At 47.0% G+C, this 14,826-nt stretch overlaps 1 protein-coding gene across 2 annotated transcripts in view; it reads right to left on the bottom strand.

The window, feature by feature from the left end:
- Nucleotides 1-12,174, bottom strand: part of MARCHF10 (membrane associated ring-CH-type finger 10) — a 101,600-nt gene extending 89,426 nt beyond the window's left edge. Inside the window, exons 1-3 of one of the 2 annotated variants that reach the window (XM_064369740.1) lie at nucleotides 11,922-12,174; nucleotides 8,499-8,642; nucleotides 5,000-5,106 (exon numbers count right to left, since the gene is read on the bottom strand). In XM_064369740.1, the coding sequence (XP_064225810.1) occupies nucleotides 5,000-5,089 (90 nt within the window). In that variant the 5' untranslated portion in view covers nucleotides 5,090-5,106; nucleotides 8,499-8,642; nucleotides 11,922-12,174. The remainder of the gene's footprint in view (nucleotides 1-4,999; nucleotides 5,107-8,498; nucleotides 8,643-11,921) is intronic. The other variant, XM_064369741.1, reaches the window with a different exon arrangement.
- Nucleotides 12,175-14,826: the final 2,652 nt, after the last annotated feature.

Here is a 14,826-nt window from a genome sequence, read left to right as displayed (position 1 = left end):
GTCCAGGTTGAGAGGAAGTCACACAAAAGACAATGTACAGCTGGGTGCGGTGGCTCATGCCTGTAATCCCAGCACTTTGAGAGGCCAAGGTGGGTAGATCGCTTGAGCCCAGGAGTTCAATACCAGCCTGGCTAACATGGTGAGAGACACCCATGTCTCTATAAAAAATACAAAAAATTTAGCTGGGTGTGGTGGCACATGCTTGTGGTCCCAGCCACTCAGGAGGCTGAGGTGGGAGGATAACTTGAGGCTGGGAGGTAGAGGCCGCAGTCAGTTGTGATTGCACCATTGCACCCCCACCTGGGCCACAGAGCAAGACCATGTCTCAAAAAAAAAAAAAAGAGAGAGAGGAAAAAGAAGACAATTTCCAATGCAGTTTCAGTGCAGTTTCAGAAGCATGAGAAGAGTGGTGGTGCAGTACTAGAGCAGTGGAAATGTTCTAAAACCAGGTGATAGTTACAGCTGCAAACTTGGTAAATGCACTAAAAGTTATTAAACTGTCCACTTAAAACAGGTTGAATTTGATGATATATAAATTATAACTCAGTAAAGTTGTTTTTAAAAATGGCTACTATAGGCCGGGCGCGGTGGCTCAAGCCTGTAATCCCAGCACTTTGGGAGGCCGAGGCGGGTGGATCCCGAGGTCAAGAGATCGAGACCATCCTGGTCAACATGGTGAAACCCCGTCTCTACTAATACAAAAAATTAGCTGGGCACGGTGGCGCGTGCCTGTAATCCCAGCTACTCAGGAGGCTGAGGCAGGAGAATTGCCTGAACCCAGGAGGCGGAGGTTGCGGTGAGCCGAGATCGCGCCATTGCACTCCAGCCTGGGTAACGAGAGCGAAACTCCGTCTCAAAAAAAAAAAAAAAAAAAAAATGGCTACTATATGTATGAGCGCAGATTCCCCTTAGTTCTAATTTAAAACTATGGTCCTCACCACCTTTGCCCTGGGGAGCAGGGTGGAGAAGGGGGAGAAGAAGTTGGAGAAGTGGTAAAGTCTAGGTTGGTCTTGCTTAGGTTCTGGTCTTGGGCCTGCCTTTAAGTGAGCGAGAGCACAGAGGGGTATTGTATATTCCAATGACATCACCACATTTACATTTTAGGTAGGTTTCAAGGAAACAGTCTGAAAGATGGCAGGACTGGAGGCTAGGAGGCCAGTTGTAAGGATATTATAACGGTCTTGGACAGAAATTAGGGGGGTTGGAACCATGGGGGCAATGGTGGAAAGGAAGGCCTAAGTGTGCAAGTTCTTAGGTACACTTGGCAGGACTTGGTAACTGGTGAGATGGGGATGAGGAGGGAGAGGAAGAGTCAGGGAAGGCTTAGATCATAGGAGGGACAGCAGGGGGATGGACATGGGGGGTGCAACCATGGACATATTTGATTTCAGATGCCTGCGTGACTTCCAGGTAGACATAGCCAACTGGCAGCTACACATATGACTCTAATGCTCTAGAAAGACCCAGGATTACAAGTCTTAGTACAAAGTGATGGTTGAACCATAGCAGAGGATGAGATGAGTCACGGTGAAATTGTGAACTAAAAAAAAAAAACTGGGCTGAGGATGGAACCCTGGGGAAATTAACATTCGAGAACCAGGGAGATGAAGAGTACATAGAAAAGAAAATAAGGAAGAATGTAAGAGAAGCAGGAAGAAAGCCAGGAGAGTGTGATGTCAGAGCCAAAGGAGGCTGGGCGTGGAGGCTCATGCTTGTAATCCCACCACTTTGGGAGGCTAAGGCAGGAGGATCGCCTGAGGCCAGGCGTTCGAGACCAGCCTGGGAAACATTCAAAAAAAGTAAGCAAGCCAAAGAGTCACGTTCGACGAGGAAGGAGTAATGACGTCAAAGGTGGGTAAGACTGCAGAAAAGAAAGGCTGAAAAGGAGAGCAGTGAATTTGGTTACTGACGTTAGCGGAAGAATTTCAAGAGAGGGGAGGGGAGGTGATGGCCAGGCTGCAGCAGGCCAGGGAATCCACGGTGGGGGTGCAGGAAGCGGAGACAGAAATGGAGCTGGCTGTTTGGGGACATCTGGGATGAGGCAGGAAGGAGCACGCGCTGCGGCTGGAGACGGACACAGTGTCTACAGAAAGCTTTCCTCTCTTGTTCTTAAGATGGGAGAGATTTAAGCACATTCATGGACTGAGCCACCAAAAAGAAGGGAAATGTCAGCTGGCAGCGAGACCTGTGGGTGGCAGGGGCTGGAGAGCAGAGGGCCTCAGGTCAGGGCCTCAGGCAGGTACCAGGAGGAAGAGGGTCACTCCATCCTCCGAGATGTGGGGACTAGATGGTGTGTAGCCTGGAGCGAAGGGGAGGAGGCTGAGTGGGTTCTCACCTGCTGGCCTTGGGGGTCTTCATTTTGTTTCGTGTGCATGTGTGTGTGAAACAGGGCAGGGAGTTCTTTGTTGAAACAATGGGAGTTGGAAGTTTGAAAAGAGTGAAAAGGTTTAAAATTGTGATAACAGAGGGAGCTGATGGACAAGTCAATGTGTGGACGTGAGTCATCCTTCATTCTTTTCTTTCCCTCACTCCGCCTCTCCATCTATCAGCAACATGTCTGTTCTGCTTCTATTTCCTGGGCCGGGCCACTTCTCACCACCTCCACTCCTACCACCCTGGGCCAAGTCGCCAGAATCTCTCTCCTGAATTTCGATGATAGTTTCCTTACAAATGTTCCTGCTTTTTCTTCTGCTCCTTCTAGCCCTTACCCCGTACCGCAGTCAGAGTGACCCTTAATACAATGTAAATCAGATCGTATTACTCCCCTGCTTAAACCATCCAATAATTCTCACAGTGATAAGAATAAAATCTAAATGCCAAGCTATGTTCTGTGAGACTCCGTGTGATGCTTCTGCACTTTCCCTGGGTTCATGTGTTCCAGCCCCTCTGGCTGCCTTTGGTTTCCTCCAGGCTAGTTCCTGCCTCAGGACCTTTGCACTGACTTTCCTTCTGCTTGTGAAACTCTGGTGGGATCTTTCCCGTAATTCACCGCCACAGTTAAGTGTTACCTACTTAAAGAGACCTTTCCTGCTTCTAAAGGAGCACCACTTCTAATCCCTTAATCTATTTTATATTTTTTATTGTATTTAGCAATAACTGAAACTATCTTATCCATTTCTACTTGTGTAATTTCTTTCCCCGCTTAATCCTAGAATAAGAACTCCAGGAGAACAGAGACTTTGCTTAGCACAAAGTAGGCATTGAATAGATATTGGTTGAATGAATGAATGAAAGGGCAGTATTGAAAGCCCAATGGAGATTAGAAAATAAAAGTGCAGGCCGGGCTCGGTGGCTCGTTCCTGTAATCCCAGCACTTTGAGAGGCCAAGGCAGGTGGATCACGAAGTCAGGAGATCGAGACCAGCCAGGCTAAATGGCGAAACCCCGTCTCTACTAAAATAAAATAAAATAAAATAAGCCAGGTGTGGTGGCATGCGCCTGTAATCCCAGCTACTCAGGAGGCAAAGACAGGGGAATCGCTTGAACCTGGGAGGCAGAGGTTGCAGTGAGCTGAGATCATGCTACTGCACTCCAGCCTGATGACAGTAGGAGACTCCATCTCAAAATAAATAAATAAAATAAAATAAAACTGCAGTGGGTCAAAGCCATACAGTTGTCTGATTTTCTTCAATGAGGACCATAAAATTATAAGATTGATTTTTTTCCTATATGTCTGTTCTGGAGACAATTTCAAACAGGAGCCAGGTAGCAGAGGCATCTTTGTGAAAAGTAGATAGACTCCCAGAATGACCAGTTTGGATGTTTATGTTCTTATTTATTTTGCAGAAATGTCCTCGATTTTCTGGTCTTCTTATACGTGGGTCGTCACGTTGTGGGAGGAAATTGCTGACTCTGTTTCCAGCCCCACAGCTAAGCCGTATTATATAGGTGAAATCAGGTTACTGAGATCGGTCTGGTTTCCTTGGTGACCTGGGAGGTTTAGTTATATTTGAAATTGCTAAGAAGGGGGAAAACCTGATACCGGCGGTTCTGTGTTTTCCTCAGGGAAGGAGCGTTTTTCAATCCTCAGCCCTGGCTGAGAACGTGACTTCTTGATTGGCAAGGGCTGAGGTCCCGCCAGTGGGATGACTGACACTTCCTACCTGCTCCCAGCATCCCACAACCCAGTCTGGCAAGTTTGTCCCATGCCAGCTCTGGGTGGCTGCATCAGGACTCCTTAAGGTGCCCTGTCTGTTTTGGTTTTGCAGGTAAACACTGTAACTAGGGCGACGAGCAGTTAGGTCATTATAAAATGTGCAAACCACCTTTCTTCTGGTAGGGATGACAACAGCAGGGCGTGCTGTTTTACAAATGGTAGGGCCACCCAGTTAACTCTTTCACGTTTTCCTTCCTTCTCAGTTGGTTTGCCAAATTTAAGCCCTAATGCCACTGGTGCCCAAGGGCTCTACGCAAACACTGAGCACAGTACTTTTACAGTGTTTATTTCATTTTCTTTCTTTTCTTTTTCTTTTTTTTTTGAGATGGAGTCTCACTCTGTCACCAGGCTGTGGAGTGCAGTGGTGCGATCTTGGCTCACTGCGGTTCAAGTGATTCTCCTGCCTCAGTATCCTGAGAAGCTGGACTACAGGTGCGCACCACCATGCCAGCTATGTTTTTTTTTTTTGTATTTTTAGGAGAGACTGGGTTTCACCATGTTGGCCAGGATGGTCTCAATCTCTTGACCTTGTGATCTGCCCGCCTCAGTCTCCCAAAGTGCTGGGTTTACAGGGGTGAGCCATTGCACCTGGCTCATTTCATTTTCAAGCTAATATTAGGAGGTGGATACGACCATTATCCCTGTTGGTTTGTTTGTTTGTTTTTAACAGATGAGGAAATAGACTCAGAAAGGTGAAGTGGCTTTTGATGTCACATAGCTAATCAGTGGTGGGTTTGGGATTTTAGAAAACTTTTACTGCTTGTTGTACGTTGATGCTGTATTCTGAATTCTCTCCAAATACCGTAAGAGAAGGCAGAAGGCAATTCTTGCTTTCTGCAATTACCTGATACTCAGAGTCCACCTTATGCCGCATGTCCCGCAGATACTGAACATCGCTGAAGAACCTCTGCCTGGCCCTTGCTTCATGCAACATGATTCCTAATCCCCGACCTGCACATAAAAGAGACATACATGAGCTGTGATAAGAGTCCTTTGTTGTGTCGCCGTATTTGGATTTATTTTCATGTAATTGCTTTTATTTGTGTATTCATCTAATTTCCCTTGTTTGAAAGGCACAGATGCTCCTTTCAGGCTAAAGGGACTTCTTGTGTTGCTGTTGATGCCCTTACTGTCCTCCTGTTCCAGGCATAAATAATGCAGCCGCTTTCATCAGGCACGTCAGTGATCCTGTCTTGCTTACTCCCGGGGAGTTTGATTGACAGACACCTGATTCGGATCTAGAGCATGACACAAAAGAAAGCCCTAGAACCTAGCTAAATTATCAATGACCAAAGTTACAGGCTCCTGGTTCCTTAAATTCATGTATGCAACAATGATTGCACCCTTATTTTCAACCAGGCACTGTGCTGGGCACTGGAGTATAACACCCAGCAAAGCAGACATATGACCCTCTCCTCTGGGTTGCTCTTTTTTTCGAGATGGAGTTTCACTCTTGTTGCCCAGGCTGGAGTGCAATGGCTGATCTCAGCTCACTGCAACCTCTGCCTCCCCAGTTTAAGTGATTCTCTTGCCTCATCCTCCCGAGTAGCCGGGATTATAGGTGCCCACCATCATGCCTGGCTAATTTTTGTATTTTTAGTAGAGGCGGGGTTTTGCCATGTTGGCCAGGTTGGTCTCGAACTCCTGACCTCAGGTGATTCACCCGCCTCAGCCTCCCAAAGTACTGGGATTACAGGCATGAACCACCATGCCTGTCCTGTGTTGCTTATGATTCAGGGAGCAAGACTGACTTTGAGCAAGTGAATCCAAACTATAATCGGCGCTCTAGAGCAGAACTATGGAGCTCTTCGAGAGCGTTATTACAGGAGAGTATAACTTGGTCTGGAGAGGTCAGGCAAGGTTTTCCTTAGGCAGTGACACTGAGTTTGACAGAGTGAGTTAGCTGAGAAGTGGGACAGAGAGGACAGCAGGTGCAGAGGGTTCAGGCATGAAGGAGCAGGTGCAGATGAGGAAGACGGAAAGGGGAGCAGTGCAGCTGGAGCAGAGATGAGGAGGGACCAGCCCCGGAAGGGCTGCAGGGGAGGCAGGGGCCAGCTCCAGTGGGGCCTTTAAGGTCATGATGCAAAGAGTCATGGGAAACTACCGAAAGGTTCCAATCTGGGGAGTAAATAATTAGATTTAGATTTGTGTGTTTTTTTTTTTTTTTTTTTTTTTTTCTTCTCCTGAGACGGAGTTTTGCTCTTGTTACCCAGGCTGGAGTGCAATGGCGCGATCTCGGCTCACTGCAACCTCCGCCTCCTGGGTTCAGACAATTCTTCTGCCTCAGCCTCCTGAGTAGCTTGGATTACAGGCATGCGCCAGCATGCCCAGCTAGTTTTTTTATGTGTTTTTAGTAGAGACGGGGTTTCACCATGTTGACCAGGATGGTCTCGATCTCTTGACCTCGTGATCCACCCACCTTGGCCTCCCAAAGTGCTGGGATTACAGGCGTGAGCCACCGCGCCCGGCCAGATTTGTGTTTTTATTTCTTTGTTAATTTGTTCATTCTTTTTCTTAGAGACAGAATCTTGCTCTGCCATCCAGGCTGGAGTGTAGTGGTGTGATCATAACTCACTGGGTACGGTGGCTCCTGCCTCCTGAGATGAATCACTTGAACCCAGGAGTGTGAGACCAGCCTCAGCAATATAGTGAGACCATCTCTATATGAAAAAAAAAAAATTGAAAATTAGCTAGGTATGGTGGTGCATGCCTGTACTCCTACCTACTTGGGAGGCTGAGGTGGGAGGATCACTTGAGCCCAGGAGTTAGAGGCTGCAGTGAGCCACAGTCACGCCACTGACTCTAACCTGGGCAACAGAGCGAGACCCTGTCTCTATTAAAAAAAAAAAAAATTTGTCATTTTAAAAGATCCTTCCAGTTGTAGTATGAGAATGGATGGGGTGGGGTGATGGTGGTAGAGTAAAAAACAGAAGTAGGAAGACCACTGGGACAATATCATAGTAGTCCAGATGTGATAAGATGGTGACCAGCATCAGGTAGCAACAGTGGAGAGAAAAAGGAGGAGGAGGAGGATAATGGGGAGCGAGAGGGGATCATGGCTGCTCTTTTTTTTTTTTTTTTTTGAGACGGAGTTTTGCTCTGTCACCCAGGCTGTAGTACAGTGGCATTATCTCATCTCACTGCAACCTCTGCCTCCCAGGTTCCAGCAATTCTCCTGCCTCAGCCTCCCAAGTAGCTGGGATTACAGACATGTGCCACCACACTTAGGTAATTTTTTATTCATAACAGAGATGGGTTTTCACCATGTTGGCCAGGCTGGTCTCGAACTCCTGACCTCAGGTGATTCACCCGCCTCAGCCTCCCAAAGTACTGAGATTACAGGCGTGAGCCACAATGCCCGGCCCATCGTTGCTCTTTACTGAGCCTCTGGAAGGGCTAGGCCTTGTTTTAAGCAGTTACACAAATTAACTCATTCAATCTTCTCAACGACGCTATGAGGCCGGCACTACATCTCCATTTTGCAGGTGAGGAAACTGAGGCCCAAAGGGATCAAGTAACTTGCCTTAAGTGACAGAGCTAGTGAGTGGAAGAGTTGGGATGTGAACCCAGAGAGTCTCGCTGCAGTGCCCACACTCTTAACCGAGGGATTCAAAGGACCTTGGGAGAGAAAGTCTTCAGGGCTTGCAATTATCTGGATGCGCCAGGGGGTGGAAGCCTCAGAGATGCCCAGGTTAGTGGCTTGAGCAGCCAGTAGGTTGGTGCCAGCATTCCCTTCAGAAAACACAGGAGGAGCTGCTTTGTGAGGAAACAGCACGGCATCAGAAGAGTCTGGGTGCAGCAAATGGAGATGCCAAGCGTGCTGTCAGACGCAGGGCTCTGGAGTTGACTGGAAAGGTACAGATTTGGGCATTGCTGGGATTCTGTGATAACTGAAGTTGAAGGAAGAATGGGAATGAAAAGAGAAATGAAAAGGGAAAGAGGACACAGGACAAAACCGTGAGGAACACTCATAGTTAGAGAACAAGCAGCTGAAGAGAAAAGCCAGAGGTAGGAAGAGACCAGGTGGGTGCCGTTTCAGAGATGCTGAGAAGAGAGAGTTTCAAAAAGGAGGCTATTAATAACCTTGGTGAGAGCATTCAGTGGAGTGATGGGGCTGGGAGGGCTGCAGAAGGTTGCGAAGATGGGAGGTGAACGCATGGAGAGCGTGCTTTCAATAAGTTTGGCTGTGATTGGCATGGCCCAAGTTTATGGCCAAAATATTTAAGCTCACAAAGGGATAAAATGGCACTGTTAATAATGACTCTTCACCTATGGGGTCATCAAAGCCCCCACCTATTCCGTGTGACAAGGAAACAGCAGGGTGGGACAGGCGACATCTCTGCCTTCAGGTGTATACGTTCTGTGGCTTTCCTTCCCTCCTCCTGTTTATTCAGTTGTAGATCTTGGCAGTCAGGCTGCCCCTGACTCATGGTGACCCAGTGTCTGCTCTGGTAGTTACGAAATCTCACGCGGTTTATTGTTTGGCCCTGAACAATGGGGAAAACTTGTGCAGGTCTCTTGGGGGTTCTTTTCTCTGGAGTATGGAAAGTTGGTCTTTGACAGTCAGAATCTGAAACTACAGTCTAATGTGTAGTTCCAGTCTACACACAAAACCTAAATGCTGTCTCTGAGCATTTTAATAGTCATTTATGGGACTATGTTTTAAAAGATGACTTTTAGCTTTTCATCCGAATGTGTACCTGCATAGAATGAAGTTACACTTTCACTCTTTTCAGAAAACAACGGTGTTAAAATGGCAGGAGGATGAGTCCCTGCTGTTACTGTTGGAAAGAGATGCCTGTCTGAATCTTAATCAGGCGGAGACCATAAGGATTCATAATAAAAACGTTAATGGTCACTAAAGGGGCGCATCCCAGAATCCACTTGGATGATACATTTTTGTTACAAAGTTAATACAGCCAGCCAGTTAATCTATCCTGGCTTTAGTGCAGGGTTAATTTAAGGAGGTTTCTAAGTCAAGAGGCATAAAATAACTTTGTCTAAATAGGTAGGAGGTAGCACCCTTTGAATTACTTGCTAAGTTGCCTCTGACTTCACAATCACCTACCAAATAAAGGACTTTAAAATTGTCTACAGGCAATTTTAATTACAGAGGTGGCTCACCTCTGTAATCCCAGCACTTTCAGAGGCCTGAGGTGGGTGGATCACTTGAGGCCAGGAGTTAGAGACCAGCCTGGCCAACATAGCAAAACCGCATCTCTACTAAAAATACAAAAATTAGCCGGGCGTGGTGGTGTGCTCCTGTAGTCCCAGCTATTTGGGAGGCTGAGACAAGAGAATTGCTTGAACCTGTAAGACGGAGGTTGCAGTGAACCGAGATCGCGCCACTGCACTCCAGCCTGGGCAACAAGAGAGACCCATCTCAAAAAAATAAATAAAAAATTAAAAAAAAAATTACCTACAAAAATCTCTTTTCCCTCCCATAAACTCTCTATTTCATTGTATTTCACAATATTTAGAAGCATCATGGTGTCACATGTAATTTTTAATTTAAATACATTAAGTCTTTATGAGATTAAACAAATATTATGAGAACCAAGAAAACAGGGTATGAGTTATAGAGCAAGATGGTAGGTTACTCAGTTTAAGCAAACATTCTCCGTGTTCGTTTGAACTTCATACCGCACTCCAAGTATGAAAAACTGACCAGGATGAACAAGAAACAGAAATAACTGTATGGAAATAAATCTACATGAGATGATGCTTAATTCACAGATCTCAGCTTTGTGGGCCTACTCAACCAGATGGCCACTTGAAGCCAAGAATTTTTCCCCAGCAAACACAGAGGGTTGGGGTGGGGGTGATAATAAAATACGGGCAAGGCACATGTTTCTAAAATAGCGCTCTGTATTCTCTTCCATCGCTCACCTTTGAACTGCTTCTTAATCTAAAACCCACGCATGTTCATGCACACTTCTGTTTTAAGTCTTTCTGGTGATAATGTCTTGTGCCAAATTTGTACTTTAGAAATCAACCTAAGAAGCCATATTAAGTAGGGAGAGAGAAAGGAGGAGGGAGCTGGAGGCAGGTGGAGAAGGAGGGAGTCCTGTGCTGCTGAAGCAAGAGCAAATCATTCTTCCTGGCCTCAAAATTCTACATATCTGTGAAATTTTATGGGGAATATTCTAAGAACTTTGTAACATACACATTCTTCTCTAGCATAACTTTCCAATGAATTCCAACCAAGTTTTCCTGACTAAGGAGAACAGAATCTGATTGCAGAATGTTTTTCAGTGCCCGAAAAAGTCATGCATATGTACCATCCTTCTGTTTTATGACCACATTTGTCAAAAAAACTGATTTGAAGGAGCCTCTTCTTAATAACAAACTCTCTGCTCACTGCAACCTCCACCTTCCGGGTTCAAGCGATTCTCCTGCCTCAGCCTCCCGAGTAGCTGGGACTACAGGCACATGTCACCACAGCTGGCTAATTTTTTTGTATTTTTAGTAGAGGCGGGGTTTCACCGTGTTAGCCAGGATGGTCTTGATTTCCTGACCTCAGGATCTGCCTGCCTGGGCCTCCCAAAGTGCTGGGATTACAGATGTAAGCCACTGCACTCGGCCAACAATCAAACTCTTATTGGTTTCTTACTATGTCCTCATAAGAGAAAGACATCACTAAAGTTAATATTCTGTTAAGCAATAAAGGAAAATGTAAATAATTTAACCCCTCCTTAGACGGAAGCTTGCTTTGAAACAAAATCTAAATGGCTATTGTTAATACCTGACAATCAGGTTCAAAAACTACCCCCTTTCCACAATTAGGTGCTTGCAGAATGATTTCTTATTCAACCTTTTCCCCAATTGATTAGTTTGTAATGTCAAACATTATAGGATTTGTTTAAATCTTAGGTTTTAAAAAAATTAGCATTTTAAAGTCTTAGCTTATAAACATGTCTTGAGTATAAGCAAGAAAGGTTAATGATTTGGGCCCAATTTACAAATACTGTGACTGCAGAGAAAAAGGAAGAATTGGTTGGGAAAGGTAAGGAGATCTTTCAACTCTTCTAGCCAACTTGGCTTAAGAGTTGGGGCGTGGGGGAGGCGGAGAACGGGCTTGCTTTTGGCTGTGACTCTTCATTTTACTGTGAAACTAGGAGAGATGGGCGGTCACATTTCGACCATCAAGCCCAGAAGAGAGGAAAAACTCAACGTGTGATTGGGAAACTTTGCGGGAGGAAACCTCACAGGTTTGATAAGCAATTCGGTGCTAACGTTAAGAACAATATCCAGCCTGGGAAACATAACGAGACCCCTTCTTTACAAATAATATTTCAAAATTAGCCAGGCATGATGGCGGCCTGTGGTCCCAGCTACCGGGAGGCTGAGGCATGAGGATCGCTTGAGCCCTGGAGGTCGAGGCTGCAGTGAGCCGTGACTGCGCCACTGCACCCCAGCCTCGGAGACAGAGCGAGACTCCTCAAAAACAAACAAAACCAGTATCAGCCATTTCGCATTCAGAAGCCCAAGGAGCCATGGTCTGTGTATACCTTTCCTGACCAGTGGCATCTGCAGGAAGGAATGTGGGTGCGGGTGGCTGCCAATGAGCAAAGGGTCACAGCCTCCCTCAAACCTGTGCCTTTGAGATAGAAAAAAGCTGGTGCTGGGGTCAGCCGGGGCAGGGGGCGGCCAGGCCATCGGATGTCAGGCCCCGTTTCCCTCCAGAATCTTGGAAGTCTAAAGGGAAGGTTGTCCCCGATCCTGGAAGGACGGGGGCGGAGCTGTGGGGTCCAGGGGGCCGTTACCTGGGGGGCTGCTCTTCCTCCCCTGCCGGGGCTAAAGGGGTCGAGGGGCGGGGCAGACGGGCCGGTACAGGGCGCAGGAGCTGCCCATCAGTCGCGCCGGGATTGCCCTAAACGCCTCTTCTTCCTCCTCCTCTCGTTTCTTCTCTCCACCTGCCCCTCTTCCTCCGAGGCTGCTTTCCGTGGCGCCTGCCGGTCTTGCCTGGGGTGGAGGCGGTGGGGACAGCTACCGGGCGTCCTCCTGTTTCCCTGGCAACCGCACCTCCCTGCCCCCCCCCCCCGCCCCCCGCATGGGACCGGTGCAGAGAGCGCGGGGCAGGGGGCGGGGCAGGGGGCGGGGCGGGGCTGCAGCCCGGGGGTCCGGATCCAGGCGTGGGCGCCCGCCGGTTGTCGCGGTTGTCGTGGGAACGAGGCGGGCTGCAGTCTCGGAGGCAGAGCGGCGCTGGTGGGCAGAGAAGAGATGCCCAAGGAGGAGGCGGGTGGCTTTGTCTGTATACCCAAGCAAGCCCAGACCCAGATATCCAGGCCTCAGCTCCTCCCCTGAAAGGGTGCTGTGCTTCATAAAAAATGAGATTAGAAAATGAGAGAGGAAAATATTTTTAATGGAATCAGGGAATATGAAAAACAGTTACATGCAAAGAGGGAAAAATTCTGCAGTCCTGGAGTTCGACCTCTGCAGAGGACATCTGGAATGCTCTGGTTCAACATGAAAAAGAAGAAATAAGCGATTAAGGGAGGCACTCAGTCAGTGGCAGAACCAAGACCAGAGCCCAGGCCTCTTCGTTATCAGTCATCTTCACCCCCTTTTCAAGGAGAGAGGTGCTTAGAGGCCTAGGCCAGGCCCCTCAGCTTTGGCACGAGGGCATCAGAACCGCTGCCACCCTCACCTTCTCTCTGCCAGGTTGATTTCTTTCTTTTTTTTTTTTGAGACAGAGTCTGGCTCTGTTGCTCAGGCTGCAGTGCAGTGGCATGATCTTGGCTCACTGCAACCTCTGTCCCCTGTGTTCAAACGATTATCGTGCTTCAGCATTCTGAGCAGCTGGGACTACAGGCATACGCCACCGCACCTGGATAATTTTTGTATTTTTTTTTTTTTTATAGTGGAGATGGGGTTTCTCCATGTTGGCCAGGCTGGTTGCAAGCTCCTGACCTCAAGTTATACGCCCGCCTGGGTATCCGAAAGTGCTGGGATTACAGGCGTGAGCCACCGTGACCAGCCTTGCCAGGTTGATTTCTGACTGTGGTTCTCATGGGCAAAGATGACTCTTCTATTTACTTTGCATATTTAGGCTCTCAACTTGCCAGCTGATGTAAAGTTAGGGTATTTTTGATTGGGTAGAGAGTGAGGTAAAGGAAGAATAGAAGTTCTTGGAACTTTCATCAGTGCCTGGAATCCCTAGGTGTCTGTGGTTTGAGCGTCTTCTCAACACCTCCCTCCCCCCGTTCAGCTGGTGCCAAGTCCTCGCGGCATCGCATTCCTCCTTCTATTCTTATCAGCACCACTCTAGTTTTGGGCTCCGTGACCTAGTTTTGGGCTCCATGAATTATTTTGAGGGCCTCCTGGCCACACCCTGGACCCCCGTCATCCACATCCTGTCTCCACCATTTCTCCCGTCGTATAGGCAACCTACATCTAATGGGGCTGCCCCCCTGCTTAAAAAGTCCTGAAAGGTTCCTCACCGTCTGTGGAATGAAGTCCAGACTCTTCACTATGACTTTCCCTGTGCCCGCCCCCATGGTTTGCTTTCTTGATTTTTCTCCTTCATCGCTTCTTCACTCATATTTCAGCCAGATGGGACTATGTGTTACACACTGAACATTTTTCCTTGCCTTCACACCAATTTCAAAGACATATCCTGAGCTGGGCAGAGTCTAGACAGATGTACTTAGGTGAAGTCTTTCCTTTGGGCACTTTCCCATTTGAACTTCACTGGTCCTCCAGCAGACCCCTGCAGCCCCTAGGAGCTTTTCATCCCTGGGTGAAAATCCTAGTCGTGGCATTTGCTATATCATAGGGAACGAGTCTCATCACCCTTTGAATTTCAAGATCTCTGTAGTTAAAAATGGAAATAACCAGAACCTCCTCAATGAACTGCCATGAGGATTAATGAACTCAAGTATGGAAAGTTTCTGGCATTGTGCCTGATGCAGTAGCTGCTCAACAAATAGCTATCATTATTGTTTACATCATGTACACAGATTTCATTCTCCTTGCTGAGATTTGAGACACCGTAAAGTACATCACCCATACACTTATAAAGCATTTCTAAAAGCTGTTACTTTGACTGGGCACAGTGGCTCATGCCTGTAATCCTAGTACTTTGGGAGGCTGAGGTGGGCGGATCATTTGAGGTCAGGAGTTCGAGACCAGCCTGACCAACATGGTGAAACCCTGTCCCTACTAAAAGTACAAAAATTAGCTGGGTATGGTGGCGGGCGCCTATAATCCCAGCTACTAGGGAGGCTGAGGCAGAAGAATGTCTTGAACCTGGAAGGTGGGGGTTGCAGTGAGCTGAGATCATGCCATTGCACTCCAACCTGGGTGACAGAGTGAAGCTCTGTCTCAAGAATAAATAAATAAAAGCTGTTACTTCTTTAAAATGCTACTAATATCTTTGTGGTTAATTTTATATTGATTATTTTTTATGCTGAATTTCAGAAAGTGACATTTTATGATCTCATTTCTAATTTTTATTAGAGATCATTTTATTTTATGAAACTGAGAGTGTATCCAAGTTTAGGGCTTGCAGCCATCCATGAAATATGTGAAATTTGGTAATGTCTGTTGGGCTTTCATAGGGCAGATATTTGAGATCCAATTCTCATGTAGAATAAAGTAGACTCTATTAGAGACTGGCAAACTCCCTATAATTAATTATAATTTTTTTTTTTTTTAAAAAGCATGTTC

The sequence above is a fragment of the Aotus nancymaae genome, unplaced genomic scaffold, assembly GCF_030222135.1.
Source record: "Aotus nancymaae isolate 86718 unplaced genomic scaffold, 86718_ANA_hifiasm-v0.15.2.pri h1tg000089l, whole genome shotgun sequence".
Classification (NCBI taxonomy): Eukaryota; Metazoa; Chordata; class Mammalia; order Primates; family Aotidae; genus Aotus; species Aotus nancymaae.
This window is presented reverse-complemented; position numbering and strand designations above follow the sequence as displayed.